Source organism: Cervus elaphus, chromosome 4 (genome assembly GCF_910594005.1).
Source record: "Cervus elaphus chromosome 4, mCerEla1.1, whole genome shotgun sequence".
Classification (NCBI taxonomy): Eukaryota; Metazoa; Chordata; class Mammalia; order Artiodactyla; family Cervidae; genus Cervus; species Cervus elaphus.
In genome coordinates, this window is record NC_057818.1 from 53,737,111 (window position 1) to 53,751,078 (window position 13,968).

General features: G+C 51.4%; 2 protein-coding genes across 3 annotated transcripts; one reads left to right on the forward strand and one right to left on the reverse strand.

Moving 5' to 3' along the window:
* Positions 1 to 938: 938 nt before the first annotated feature.
* SNRPD2 (small nuclear ribonucleoprotein D2 polypeptide) lies at positions 939 to 5,409 on the reverse strand. The gene is made up of 3 exons (XM_043899525.1): positions 5,255 to 5,409; positions 3,697 to 3,876; positions 939 to 1,206 (listed from the first exon to the last, which is right to left on the reverse strand). Coding segments are annotated over exons 1-3 (357 nt in total). The 5' UTR covers positions 5,257 to 5,409; the 3' UTR covers positions 939 to 1,031.
* Positions 5,410 to 5,691: 282 nt separating this feature from the next.
* QPCTL (glutaminyl-peptide cyclotransferase like) lies at positions 5,692 to 11,717 on the forward strand. 2 transcript variants are annotated; one of them, XM_043899524.1, is made up of 8 exons: positions 5,692 to 5,766; positions 6,059 to 6,280; positions 6,714 to 6,857; positions 7,606 to 7,887; positions 9,508 to 9,660; positions 9,761 to 9,860; positions 10,388 to 10,504; positions 10,951 to 11,717. In XM_043899524.1, the coding sequence occupies exons 2-8, from the start codon at positions 6,071 to 6,073 to the stop codon at positions 11,094 to 11,096; spliced, it is 1,152 nt and encodes a 383-aa protein (XP_043755459.1). In that variant the 5' UTR covers positions 5,692 to 5,766; positions 6,059 to 6,070; the 3' UTR covers positions 11,097 to 11,717. The 2 variants fall into 2 exon arrangements, with proteins under 2 accessions (XP_043755459.1, XP_043755458.1); XM_043899523.1 differs by lacking the exon at positions 5,692 to 5,766 and having other exon boundaries at positions 5,869 to 6,280.
* Positions 11,718 to 13,968: the final 2,251 nt, after the last annotated feature.

The following is a 13,968-nucleotide window of genomic DNA, read 5'->3' on the forward strand; positions in this document are numbered from 1 at the left end:
TCCTCAGCTCTGTTGCTGATGGGCTCTTGGGATAACTCAGGCTTTGTCTGCCATAGCTCAGCGTGTCAGACATCTCCTTGGATCCTGACCTCATGCCTGGGAACTGCACCAGCCTGGCACTTGGCCCTATCTGGAGAACACGGAGAGAGACACCGGTGGGAGGAGCATAATGGATATGCTTTAGAGAAAGACAGGGATTTCCCTTAATCCACCCACAATAAGCCAAACCTCCTTTCCCACCTCCACCTCTCTACATTTGTCAGAGACTTTCTCTCAGGGGTCATGAAGCTATGATCTGAGGGCAGCAGAGTTCAGGGGTTAAGCCACTGGCTCAGAGCAGCAGGGCTTTGAATCACGACTTCACCACTTTCGGGCTGGATTCCCCTGGGGAGGCGCCATCACCACGCTTTGCCTCAGCCCCTGCCCCTGGAATTGGAGGCGATGGATCACAGTGCCTGCTCAGAGGTGTAGAGATGTAGGAACAGCACAGAGCCTAGGGCCTGGCGCTCTCACAGCTCAGCAGGTGTCAGCTACAGATGGTGTCAGTATTGAGTACTAACTGCGCTAACCTCTGCTCAGTGAGGGCAGGTTGGGGGCTTTTCTGGGCCCTGCTGTGTCCCCAGCATGGCAACACAAGGCTGGGCACAGACTATGTGAACAAATGGGGGGGGGGGGGGAGTGAAAGAAATTTTGAGTGAGAGTGACTTACTGAGAGGTGGGGAGGAGGAGGAGAAAGTGATGAGAAGGTAGAAAAAAGTTAAAACACAAAAGACTGCAAGAGCTCTCTCTGCCCAAGACGGGAAAATTAAGGCCTGGAAGGGGCAGAGACTGGGCCTCTTCACCTGTTGAGAGAGGCCTGAGCCCATGCTTGGCCCCACATCCTGCCACCCCTCTCTGGGGTCTGTTCTGCTCTCTAGGCCCTGGGAAAAGGCAGAGGCCACTAGAAAAAACGCACGGTTTTATTATTTCAACTACAGAGGGCAGGTCTTTGCAAAACCAGGGGGCAGGTTCTGACAGCAGGGAAGAGGCCCCTACTTGCCAGCGATGAGCGGGTTCCTCAGGACCACGATGACAGAGTCCCCGCGCAGGAACATCTTGGAGATGTAGCGGTCCTTGTTGACTGGCTTGGACTTCTTCTTGCCTTTGCCGCTCTTGGGGACCTCCGTCCACATTTCTTTCACGTTCTCCAGCACCATGTTGCAGTGCCTGGTGGGGACGGGCAGGCAGCAGAAGTGAGTGAGGGGTGCGTCCTGACCCTTCCTCTGGGCGGCACTGCCTCCAGAAAGGGGAAGAGGCAGGGCTCCAAGGCTCGGGCAAAGGGCTTCACCCTCTGTGCCTCAGTTTCCTCTTCTCTAAAATGGAGACATTCATGGTGCCTGCCTCCTAGGGCTGTTGTGAAAATTAAGTGAAGCAACACAGTATCCTTGTTATGGGCATGTGTGATGACAGTGTGGAATGGCTCAGTCAACAAACGTTTGTGATGATTAGAGCAATGAAAAAAAAAAGATAAGAGCCTTGTCTTCATAGGGTCTGCAGGCTAGTGAAGGGAGAACACCACGAAGCAGGTAAACAAAGACACCTGAAATATATTGTCAGGTGGTAGTAAGTGCTAGGAAGAAAAATTAAAGCAGGTAAAGGGATGGGGGCTTCCCAGGTGGCTCTAATGCAGGAGACATGAGATGCAAGTTCGATCCCTGGGCCGGAAGGATCTCCTGGAGGAGGGCATGGCAACCCATTCCAGTATTCTTGTCTGGAGAATCCCATGGACAGAGAAGCCTGGTGAGCCACAGTCCATACGGTTGCACAGATTTAGACACAACTAAAGCGACCGAGCCCTCATGCATGCACCCAAAGGGATAGGAGGATAGGGAGGAGCCAAGATGGCGGAGGAATAGGACGGGGAGACCACTTTCTCCCCTACAAATTCATCGAAAGAACAACTGAACGCTGAGCAAACTTCACAAAACAACTTCTGATCGCTAGCTGAGGACATCAGGCGCCCAGAAAAGCAGCCCATTGTCTTTGAAAGGAGGTAGGACAAAATATAAAAGATAAAAAGAGAGACAAAAGAGCTAGGGACGGAGACCCGTCCCGGGAAGGGAGTCTTAATAGAGGAAGTTTCCAAACACCAGGAAACCCTCACACTGGCGGGTCTGGGGGAAGTTTTTGAATCTCGGAGGGCAACCTAACTGGGAGGAAAAATAAACAAAACCCACAGATTACGTGCCTGAAAGCAACTCCCAGCAGAAAAGTACCCCAGACTGCCACCAGCAAGTGGGGGCGGAACGGAGAGGAGCAGGCGGCATTGCTTAGGGTAAGGACTGGGCCTGAGTGCCCTGAGGGCAATCGGAGGGAGCTTTTGTGAGATAGCAACTTAAACTGTGGGATAGCAAAAGAGAGAGAGAAAATTAACCGGCCGAACACACTGCCGGCCGTTCGCAGAACAAAGGGACTGTGAGCAAGTCCAGAGGAGCTAGCCGGCTGTGGACCAGCCCATCCCCGCTAGAGACAGGAGGCAGGGGGGAGGGGAAAGGGGCAAACTCGGCCCCAGAGACGGCATCCCCTACCACACTGCAAACAGGCCTCCAGTTTCTAACCAAAGACTTCCTGAGATTCTGGATGGTCGACATCCGTCGGGAAGGTCGCGGCTAAACACAAGGCGCACGCACCCAACTGGGGCGCGTGGAAACTGAGGCTGGGACCGCGGAGGGGAGAAGGCACACCGCACCCGGGGAGAGTGCGCCCGTCAAGCTCCTGGCCGCCTGAGCTGCTCGGGCAGGGGGAGGCACAAAACGCAGGAGCAACCGAGTCCGCGCTTTTGTGGAATACCCAAAAACCAGAACCGCACGCAACGCAGGGCCCGCTCCATATAGAGCAGATGGGAGCCTGAGCAGTGTAGACGGGGAAAGCACACACACCCGTGAGCGGGGGCAAACCCAGTGTGGCCTGAACACTGTGAGTGCTCCCCACACACAGCGATATCTGCCTGCAGCGCCCCTCCCTCCCCGCAGCAGGACTGAACTAGCGAACCAGACAAGAGACCACCTCCTCCTGCCTGGGTCAGGGCGGAAATTAGACACTGAAGAGATTGGCAAACAGAAGCCAAATAAACAAAGGGAACCGCTTCAGAAGGGACCAGTGCAACAGATTAAAATCCCTGTAGGTAGCACCAACTACACCGGAAGGGGCCTATAGGTATCCAGACGTGTAAGCTGGAACGAAGAGCTATCTGAAACTGAACCGAACCCACACTGACCGCAACAGCTCCAGAGAAATTCCTAGATATATTTTTGCCTTTTTTTTTTTTTAATTAAAAAAAATTTTTTTTTCTTTTCTTTTCTATTTTTTCTCTTTTATTTTCTTTTAAAATTCCCTATTACTCCCCCATTACTCCTTAAGGGATAGGAGGATATAGGGAACTATGACTGAGTGAAAGAAAGAAAAGAAAAAAATTGGGAAAGCTCTGTATCTTGCTATATAGTAATCTACTGTGAGGAAAGCACTTCCCAAATGCTAACTAAAGGCTGCATATGTTTACTGAGCATTTATCATGTTTTAGGTACTGAGCCAAGTGCTTTTCATACATAGTATTACTGAAGCCTCATGACTGTTCTGCGGGATATTATGATGATGCATATTTCACAGGTAAGGAAACTGAGGCCCGGACAGCATACCTCCCCAGACCCTGGTGCTCACCTGTCGAAGGCCTTCACGCGGCCCAGGAGCTTCTTGTTGTTACGGCAGTTGATGAGCACTTGAGTGTTGTTTTTGACTGACTGCGTGAGCACGGAGAGTGGCCCCGTGTTAAACTCCTCCTCCTCCCGCTTCTGCAGCTCCTCTGGGGTCATCTCACTCTTGGGCTTGTTGAGGAGACTCCTGAGAAGACAAGTATGGAACCCACAGTGAGAAGGCCCGTGGCCTGGGTGCTCACGGCCTCTCCCTCAGTGTCTCCCTAACACATATCCCTCTCCTCCTACGCAGTCCTCTCTTGGTATCACCACGTGGACGTCTAATGGATATTTCCAATCCTCGCACGTCCTAGACTGAACTCCAGACCCCCCATAACCCCAACTTATACTATCCACAGCCTTCCTCATCTCTGTCAATGGCGACTCCATCCCTCTGGTTCTTTGAGCAAAAGCACTACTGTCAAATTGACTCTTTCTTCTCTTACATCCTACATTCAATCTGTCAGCAAATCCTGTCATCTGCCGCCAAAACCTGTCAGAATCTGAATTTCTTACCTTGGCTTAAACCTCCATCATCTCTTTCCTAGAGGTCTCCTTGCCTCCACCCATGCTCCCCAACAGTTTGCCCTCCAGAAAGCAGTCTCAGGGGTGGTGTCAAGAATCATCTCACTCTTCAGTACCCTCTCATGACTCCTCTCTCAGTGTAAAAAGTAAAACCCAGCTTTTACCCTCACTCTGTTCCAGGCACAATGGCCTCTTCAGTGGTTCTTGAAGATATTAGGCAAACCTTCTTGGGCCCCTCTATTCACTTTTCCCTCTGCCTAGGTACCTCCCCAGGTATCTTTGTGGTTTGCTTTCTCACTTTCTTCAGGTTCTTGCTCAAGTGTTGCCTCCTTTATGTGTTCTGTCTCTCAAAAGTGACATTCCACACTGTTTTACCCTGCTCTGTTATTTCTTTATTCATCACCCTATCCCCTAACACATTCTAGAATTTACGTATCTATTACCAGCACGTTTCCTGCCTGCCTCTTCCCATCCCGTAAGATGTAGAAGAGAATTTTTTTCCTTGGGAAGAGCGGAGTAATTCACTGGTATAAACTATGGGTCTAAAGCAGCCTGACACACAAGCACTCAATAAATAACTGTTGAATGAATACATAAGTAAAATCATCCCCATAACTCGTTATCCGTACAAATGGCGGATGTGATCGAAAAGCCAATCTTCTCCAGCTAAGCCTCTTACCTTAAGACCGCTTTTCCTACAAGTCCGTACTCCCCATCTCCCAGGTTTTTATTCGTAAAAACGCTTCCTCTTAAAATTCACTTCATTAAGATTGCTTATTTGGGAAAGCCCAGCCTGTTATCTGATAAAGCTGTCCCCTCTCCCGAAGTCAGGGTCCGTCAAAGGCCCCACGTCCCTTCGCAACTCATCAGTAGAAAGATACGACACTTTACCCCCAAATGTTTGCTTCCGCCCCCATTTCTGCCTACCCCCTTCAACCGGTAAGCGGCCAAATTTACACCCTCAATCCCACTCCCGCCACCCAAACCCAGCCCGGCCTCACATGATGATGATGGTGACCGCGTTTTCAAGTCACTACCGTCTCCTACGCGGTGTGCCTTCGGAACAGAGAGCCAGAGGCGGGACTTCCTCTTCCTGCGGCCCACTTCCGTGAGCGCCTGCGCAAACCCAACCAGCGAGTGGGGTGTGGCCTGTTGCTATAGCGATCTCCGCCCTCGGCAGAGTCTGTAGAGTAGAACCCTTATTTAGTAAGTAGCTCCAGGCCACCGTTCTAGACAGTACTGGGCAGATATTCACGACCTTGGAGAGGAAAAGAAGGCGGGACTGATTCAAACCATTTTGTTGTAGAACCGCATAGGTTGAAGGAGGGAAATACTAGCCTTTTCCAAATACCCGCCCGCTCTGCTGGGGGCGCGGCCTTCGCGAAGCCAATCCGCTCCTCGCTTCAGGGATGGGCACCTCCCCTTTTCCTTCAGGGACTGTTGATTTACGTGTATATTGATTTTTCCGGACCCAGGAGAGGGTCCATCCGGTAGCGGCGTGGATTTGCGCCCAGTAAGGCTAATGTTTTCGGTGATCAAACGCTTCTCATTGGCTTCCCCTCCTGCGCTGAGGCGGCGCCTACTTCTTACGCTCTCCCTTTTGGGTTGTGCAACCCGGGGGTACCAACCCCCAAAGCTCCCTGGGAGGCAAGGAGCCGCGACCTCAGGACGAGGGTCCCATTGGCTTTACTGCTCACGGGAGGGCGGATGGTGCAGCCGCTCTTGTTGCTCATTGGTCCGGCTTATTTCATGGGGCGGGACTTGGCTGGGCCTTAACTCTATCCGCCGTATCCGACCGGTTTCAGGGCGAAGCTGCCATGCGTTCCGGGGGCCGCGGGCGGCCCCGGCTCCGGGTCGGGGAACGCGGCCTTTTGGAGCGACCCTCACCGCCCAAGCGCCGCCTTCTACCGCGGGCACAGTTATTGCCCCTACTGCTGCTGGCTCTGACGGTAGCCTCGGTGTTCTATACAATTTGGAGCAGCTGGCATAGCCAGACTGAAGAGCTGCCGCTGGGCCGGGAGCTGCGGGTGAGGACGGGTGGGGACACGGGCGCTGCGGAAGCCCTTACTCCTTGCCTCCCCTTCCCCAGGGTCTCTTGGGGGGAGACCCTAGGTTGGGTTGACGTGGCTTTGTCTTCACCATATGGCCCTAGCTGCAGGTGCCTCCGTCTCCGTTCTTAGAGCGCATACCCCTTTCCAACGCAATGAGGCTTCGGACTTGTTTTGTAATAGCGGTTACCCGGTGAGAGAGTCTGAAGTAGTAAGACTGGGAGTTCTGGGTTCTAATCCTAAACTCACTGTTTGGAAGAGTCCCTTCCTCTCGCTGGGCCTAGATTTCCTCCATCAGGATTGCCGCGGGCTGGGCAGGATGGGTTTGGAAGGACTTTAACCGAGTCAGGAAATGGTTGGAATGAGGGTCGTTTTCATGCTCTGCTCTTCTCTTCCCTACCTGCTTCCTCAGGGCCCTTTGATCGGAAGCCTCCCCGAAGCTCGGGTGCGGAGGGTAGTGGGGCAACTGGACCCTCAGCGTCTCTGGAACACTTTCCTGCGCCCTCTGCTGGTTGTGCGGACTCCGGGCAGCCCGGGCAATCTCCAAGTCAGAAAGGTAAAAGAACCCCACCTCTAACCCCTGACCCCACAGCCTATCAATGAATAGGAAATAGATATCCTGCCCAAGTGGCAGAGCTGGGGGTCTGACTGAAGCTAATAGGAGCTCTATTCTGCTAACCACCAGACCACTGCCCTCTATACTGTGCCCCCCCCCCAATCTAATTATACACATCAGCAACAGCCCTATGAGCCTAATGAGGTGGGTACCAATCTGATCTTCATTGTGTAGATGAGGAAACTGACACCCAGAATAGTTAGGCATTTTGCCCAAATCCCACAGATAATAAATGGTATGCTTAGGGTTTCAACCCAAATGGGTTAGCTCCAGACCTCTACATTGCTCCCCAGAAGGCATTGAGAGTCATTTGAACACTGCCTGACTTCACATCCACCTCAGCCACTTGGTATGACCTTGAACTAATTTCATCTTCTCTGTGCCTCAGTTTCCTCATCTGCAAAATGGAACCATTGTCAGTCCCCACTCCATAGGGGTTCCTAGAACAAGGACTGGGCACAGAGTGAGTGCTATGGAAGGGTGAGCTGTGATTAGTTTGGGCTTCAAGAGATGGGGGCACTCCATGCTTGGCACTTAGTAGGTACTCAGAAGTGTCTCAAGGGAACGATTCAACCAAAGTGGTATTGGTGGGCCAACCTGACTGCTCAGCATGGTTCAGGTCACATGGCCCTTTTTCTGACCTTCTCCCCAGTCCCCACCCACCCTCCCTCTTCTCTATTGCCACTAGTTCCTGGAGGCTACGTTGCGGACACTTTCAGCAGGCTGGCATATAGAACTAGACCCCTTCACTGCCTCCACACCCCTGGGGCCATTGGACTTCGGCAATGTGGTGGCCACACTGGACCCAGGGGCTGCCCGCCACCTTACCCTTGCCTGCCATTACGACTCCAAGCTCTTCCCATCTGGCTCAGCCCCCTTTGTGGGGGCCACGGATTCGGCAGTGCCTTGCTCCCTGCTACTGGAGCTGGCCCAGGCCCTCGACCAAGAGCTGGGCAAAGCCAAGGAGAGGGTAAGGAGAGCAGGGGTAGGGTGGGGGTGGGTGAATGAGGGATGTCTCTTCCTTGTTCCATACCGCCACTCTCCCTTACCTGGTCTTATCTTCCTCCACTCCACACCAGAGTCCAGAGGGTCTTTCCATTTCCTGAATGTCAGATTCTGTCCCTTCTCTACCTAAAACCCTCCCATGGCTCCCACGTCATTCCGTGAATAAGCCAGAGTGCTTCTCTTAGCCCATGAGGTGTGACCTCTCATCTCTCTGGTCTCCTCTCCCACCCCTCATACCTCACTCACTCCATGCTAGCCTCCCACCTCCTCTGTGGACCTCACTCTCAACCTCAGGGCATTTGCACTTGCTGTTTGCTCTGCCTACGATGTGCTTTTCTCAGACACCTTCCTGACTGGCTCCCACCCTTCATTCAGGGGTCCACTCTGATGTCACCTCCTCCAAGAGACCTTCCCAGCCACCATAAAATAGCTCCTTGTCCCTCTTCCATGCCTCATGGGACTTTAGGTTGATTTGTTTGTCTGTCTCCCAAGCTCGAATGAGCTTCAGATAGGTGGGCCCTTGGCTGTGTTTATTTCCTGTTGTATTTCCTGAATACTGCCCAGAATACTGCCTGGCGTAAAGTAGGATGTCAATAAGAATGTATGGAATGAATGGAAACACTTCATGCCTCTATCCTGCTCAGATCCCTTCCATGGCTGAAACCCCAGTGCTCTTGTAACAGAGTCCAAGCTCCCTAGCCCTTGCTGGGTCCTAGGGCCTTTTCTCAAACCTCTCTGGCCCTTTCTCTGTCCCCAGTCCTGGTCCATGCTGCTTCCTCACCAGGGAACACCCTTCCCTCTGCTCCATTTTGCCAGGCCAGGTCCTCCTCAGCCTCAGTGCAAACATCCCTGCCTAGCAGACCAAACATGTTCCCCAGGCCAGATTATCCCCCACCCCCTTGGAGGAACTTTCAGGACCCTGTTATTCTTAGAAGCATTTGCCCAACTTCATTTCATTGTTTATACAATTATTTATTTGTGGGTCTGTCTCTTTTGCCAAATGAACTTGAGGAATAGCTCTTACAATCAGAGCTAATCCTTATTTAGTTACTATGCATCAGGCACTGCCCTAGCCTGTTTTATTGTTGTTGTTCAGCGGCTAAGTTGTGTCCTACTCCTCCCAACCCCATGGACTGTAGCCAGCCAGGCTTCCTTGTCCATGGGGTTTTTCAGGCAAGAATACTGGAGTGAGTTGTCATTTCCTTCTCCAGGGGATCTTCCCAGCCCAGGGATCGAACATTTCCCATGTCTCCTGCATTAGCAAGTGGATTCTTTAGCACTGAGCCACCAGGGAAACCTGTGCTGTCTTAGGACCGGGTTCAAATCCTACCCTATGAGAAGTGGTACTCACCCCATTTCTACCTAAGGAAGTCGATGCTTTGAGAACTTAGTAACTGACCCACTACTGCTTGGCTACTGAGCAACCCAGCCAGGATTTAAATCCAGGCAGACTGTACTCTTGGCTAGCAGGTTCTACAAGTGAGGAGACTGTTTGCCCTAGTCAGCTGTACAAACAGGCAGGAAATGTGGGTGAGTTGAGGTGGTGCGCTGGCACTGAGCTGGCCCTGACCACTGGCCCCCACAGGCAGCCCCAGTGACCTTGCAGCTGCTCTTCCTGGACGGCGAAGAGGCACTGAAGGAGTGGGGACCCAAGGACTCACTTTATGGCTCCCGGCACCTGGCCCAGCTCATGGAGTCTACACCCCACGGCCTGGGCTCCACCAGGATCCAGGCTATTGTAAGACTAGGGCCCTCCTGGGTGCTGGTGAGGTGGGAGGAGGGGGGCATGAGGTTGGCAGCATCCCGCCAGGCTGCTCAGTCCTGGCTTCTCTCCCTAGGAGCTCTTTATGCTTCTTGATCTCCTGGGAGCCCCCAACCCGACCTTCTACAGTCACTTCCCTCGCACTGCCCGCTGGTTCCATCGGCTCAGGAGCATTGGTAAGGGTGAAGGTATAGGCAGACACCTGTCTGGGATGCTGGAGAGAGGACCAGGCACCTGGCCTCTGAGGGGCCATCCAGCCTCCCCTCCACCTCCCTAGCCTCTCCCTAAAGCTCTGGGGCAGAAACACAAAAGATCCCACAGCAGTCAAATGAAGTGATTACAGACAGGGATTCTAGGGTCAGAGAGCCCTGGGTTCAGATTCTGGCTTTTCTTCTTACCAGCTGTGTGAGCTTGGGAAAGTGACCTCCTCTCTCTGAGCCTCAGTTTCCCTCTATCAAATGGGTATGATGCTAATAATGGGGGTGTCTGTCTCCTTAGACTTGAAGGGATTAAATGAGACTGGGAACATAGCCTGTAGTCTGGGGTAACTAACATTACCCCAGAATGATGAACTAACATTCATCCTTATTGGCATGATCAGTGCTTTACCCCCAGGCCTCCCACCCTCCTCTGATCTGTGAGCAGGGGAATCTTTGACCCTTGAGGGGCTGACCTTCTGCTTTCCAATCCCTACCACATCCAGAGAAGCGCCTGCACCGACTGAACCTACTGCAGTCTCATCCTTGGGAAGTGATGTACTTCCAGACCGGGGAGCCCCCTGTCTCTGTGGAAGATGACCACATCCCCTTCCTCCGCCGAGGTACCTGCTGTGGGAATTGGGGGGCAGGGGGCCACAGATAGGACCTGGCCCCTTTCCTAGATTTGGGGATTGGTGGCAAATCGCTTAACCTCTTTGTGTCTCAATTCCCTCATCTGTAAAATGGGGATAATTAACAGCCCCCCAACTCAAGAGTTGCTGAGGGGATTGAATGTAAAGAACTTGGACCAGTGCCTGGCACTAGCGAGTGTTCAGATCTTCTAGTCTTTTCATAAGCTATGAAGTTTTTGAGTTTTTCTGATTTGTGTTATGAATATATTGGATGTGTTTTTTTTAAATGAACACATACCCTCAGAATTGTTCAGAGTTCTTCAAGTGGCACAATTGGGGGGTTGGGGCAGAGAAGGCAGACTTGCCCAGGCGTGGGCCTGGGCTCCTGGGTCAGCCGGGGGCCAGACACGGGCCTGTGCCTCCTCTTTGCCCTGCAGGAGTTCCCGTGCTCCACCTCATCGCCACGCCCTTCCCCTCTGTCTGGCACACGTCTAATGACTCCGAGGCCAACCTGCACCCACCCACGGTACACAACCTGAGCCGCATCCTGGCCGTGTTCCTGACTGAATACCTGGGACTCTAGCCTGCCCAGGAGGACTCCCTGAGAAACGCCCAGCAGGAGACATGCCAAGGCCCTCCTGGGGTGTGCTGGCTTGTCCTTTTTAACCCCTTTGGCTCTGTTTGTGCTCTGACTGGAAGACGCTCTTTCTTGATCTCAAGCTGCCACTCTTCAAAGACGTGGAAGCAAGAGAGATCACCGTGGGGTGAGAGCCAAAGGAATGAGCCCGGCCCCTGCCCTGAGGAAACACTCGGGCTGTACATCTACAGGGACTGAGTGCCGTTCTCAGTTTTAATCAGCAGACCATGGACTGGCATCCGGACCAGCAATACCTTCGACCAAATGAATTCTCTGTGGCTTGTTTTCGTGGCAGTTCATTCTCCAGAATGGCAGCCTTGCTACTGCACCAGGCCAAACCTAACTCCCACAGGGACGTGGCATGTGGGGCCCACTGAGGATCTGCCCGTAAGCAGGGACAGAGGAGGTAGAAGCCAATCCTTGGGAACTCCAGATTCTGCCACCTCCAGTGGGCGATAAACCAGTGTTTCTGCAAAACATATTCTGCACAACTAGTATAGATAGGTGTTGCATGAAAAAGGGGACCAAAGCAGGGTGAGACAGCATTAAATGAATTTCTTCATTTCACGGTGTGCAGTTTTCATCCAGAGTAAGAATGCACTGTTTCCCCCAAGTATTTCACCATGGAACCCCTTTATTGGGAAGCACCTCACAGAATCTGGGTACCTCAGCAGATACATTGGGAAACATTGGGTTTTAATCGTTTGAAAGTGCTTATAGTAGAAATGAGTCAGATCTAAAACTCTCTATAAAATAGTTACACCAAACCATCCTTTCCCTTTTGGCTGTGAGTATAGGAATGAGAGATGTCATGTGTAACTGCAAACTCTGGCCCAAGGAATTATTTCCTAGCCCTATCTAATTTTTCAGATGCAACTGGGGTGCTTTTTGAAAAATGTGGGGAATTCTGTGGCAGTCCAGCGGTTAGGCCTTGGCGCTGTCACTGCTGGGGCCTGAGTTTGACCCCTGGTCAGGGAACTAAGATCCCATAAGCTGTGCAGTGAAGCCAACAGCCAAAAAAAATAGCAGATTCAGAGGCTGGGACTCTAAAAGCACCTGGGGAATCTTCACGATGAGCACTTTGGGGCATGCTGTCCTTAAGGATATGTTTGGTGCATTCTAGCTGCTTAGCAAACCTGCTCCAAAGAAAACCTAGGTGAGCACTTAGGCAGGGAGTCTGATGCTCAGCCCTGTGCCTGCTGATTTTGTGACTTTGATGGAGACTTGGTAGGCCGCAGGGAGGCCAGGCCAGAGTAGAGGGTTAGAGAGTGAAGGTGGGGACCTCCCTGATGGTCCAGTGGTTGGGACTTCAGCTTCCAATGCAGGAGGCACAGTTTCAGTCCCTAGTTGAAGATCCCACATGCCTCATGACCAACAAACCAAAACAGAAATAGTATTGTGAGAAATTCAATAAAGACTTTAAAAATGGTCCACATCAAAAAAACCTTAAAAGAGTAAAGGTGAACATTGGCTTTCCAAGACAACTCAAGGCTGACTCAAGAGGACCTGTGGGCTGAGGGACAATTTCGGTTCTCATTTTGCAAATGAGGTGGCTGGGGCTGAGAATTACAAACTGTTGTTTACAGAGTTCAGAGTCTCACCCACAGCTGTGCTCCTAAGCCCGTGTCCTACCTCTTTCTAAAAATCACCTGTGCTGGTCCAACAGATGGTTGACCAAAAACGTAGCTCCTCCTGAGGCTTTTATTTGGCTGCAAGTTACGGTGAGATTCAGAAGGGCAGGGACTAACAGCCCCTTAGAAGTGGAATTGACAGAAGTCAAAAAAGGAAATTGACAGATATCAGCAACTAGGGTAGTAAGAGGGTCTCAAATCAGAGAGTTCCTGTTTGTTCATTTCATGATGCCAAGCACTTAAAACTGCAACATGTCTCCTTATCATCACAGCCGTCTCAGAGGTAGGTGAAACATCACCTCAGTGTTAAGAGTAAGCAGTGTGTTCAGTTCCATCCTTGGTCTCCAGGCCTCCCTGTAAGTCATCTTGCTGAGTGCACTACACCCACACACTGGGCGGGGCTTTCCACTTGAATCTGGGGTCAGGATCATGAGCCCATTTTACTGATGAGGCTGCTGATGCTTGACAAGATAATGCTTTCCCCAGCTCCCATCCATCCCTGAAAGGCAGCCTCCCCCAGCTTCACACTATGAAGGTCCCAAGAGGGGTCTCTGATGGGCACAACCGGTGAGCACTCCAGTGTATCAGCCTTCTGAGGAGCTGTCCAACATTCTCCTTTTTCAGATTAAGAATCTGAGTTTCAGAGAAATCAGTTGCTGAAGATCACAGCTGGACACGTTCATTGCATGTGTCTAGGTATTTGTTTCTATTTATTTATCCTGCCTATGATTCACTGTGTGTACCCATCTTTTTATCAGTCTGGAATTTGCAATCATTGTCTTTACATACTATCATTGCACCATTTCATTTTCTCTTCTGATTCTAGGATGCCAGTTAAATGTGCTAGACTTCCTCTATCCTCTATAACTGTTTACATTTTTTTCTTTTTGGTCCCTGTGCCACTTTTTCAGACCTTGCTCCAGCTGAATAACTTTTTCATTGTGTCTAATTTGTTTAGCCTAGTCATTGACTTTTTACTTTTGGTTACTGTATACCTTTGTGGGTTTTTTCCTTTCATTCTGGCTAGGCCATTATTCAGGTCTGGGTTCCCTGCATGTATTTCCAAGCTCTCTTTTATCTTCTAATCTGTGACTGATGGTTCCACCACCTGCAGCCTTTGTGGGTCTGTTTTTGCTCTGTGGCCACTGCTGCTTCTTGTTTCTGCTTCTTTATTTCCATGTGTGTTT

Bases quoted from the DNA above. Each gene is read 5' to 3' on its own strand.
- SNRPD2 (XM_043899525.1), bottom strand. The intron at 1,207-3,696 runs GTGAGCACCAGG...CGTCCCCACCAG, and splicing joins CGCGTGAAGGCCTTCGACAG to GCACTGCAACATGGTGCTGG.
- QPCTL (XM_043899524.1), top strand. From the start codon at position 6,071: ATGCGTTCCGGGGGCCGCGGGCGGCCCCGGCTCCGGGTCGGGGAACGC. The intron at 6,858-7,605 runs GTAAAAGAACCC...TATTGCCACTAG, and splicing joins GCAATCTCCAAGTCAGAAAG to TTCCTGGAGGCTACGTTGCG. The intron at 7,888-9,507 runs GTAAGGAGAGCA...TGGCCCCCACAG, and splicing joins TGGGCAAAGCCAAGGAGAGG to GCAGCCCCAGTGACCTTGCA.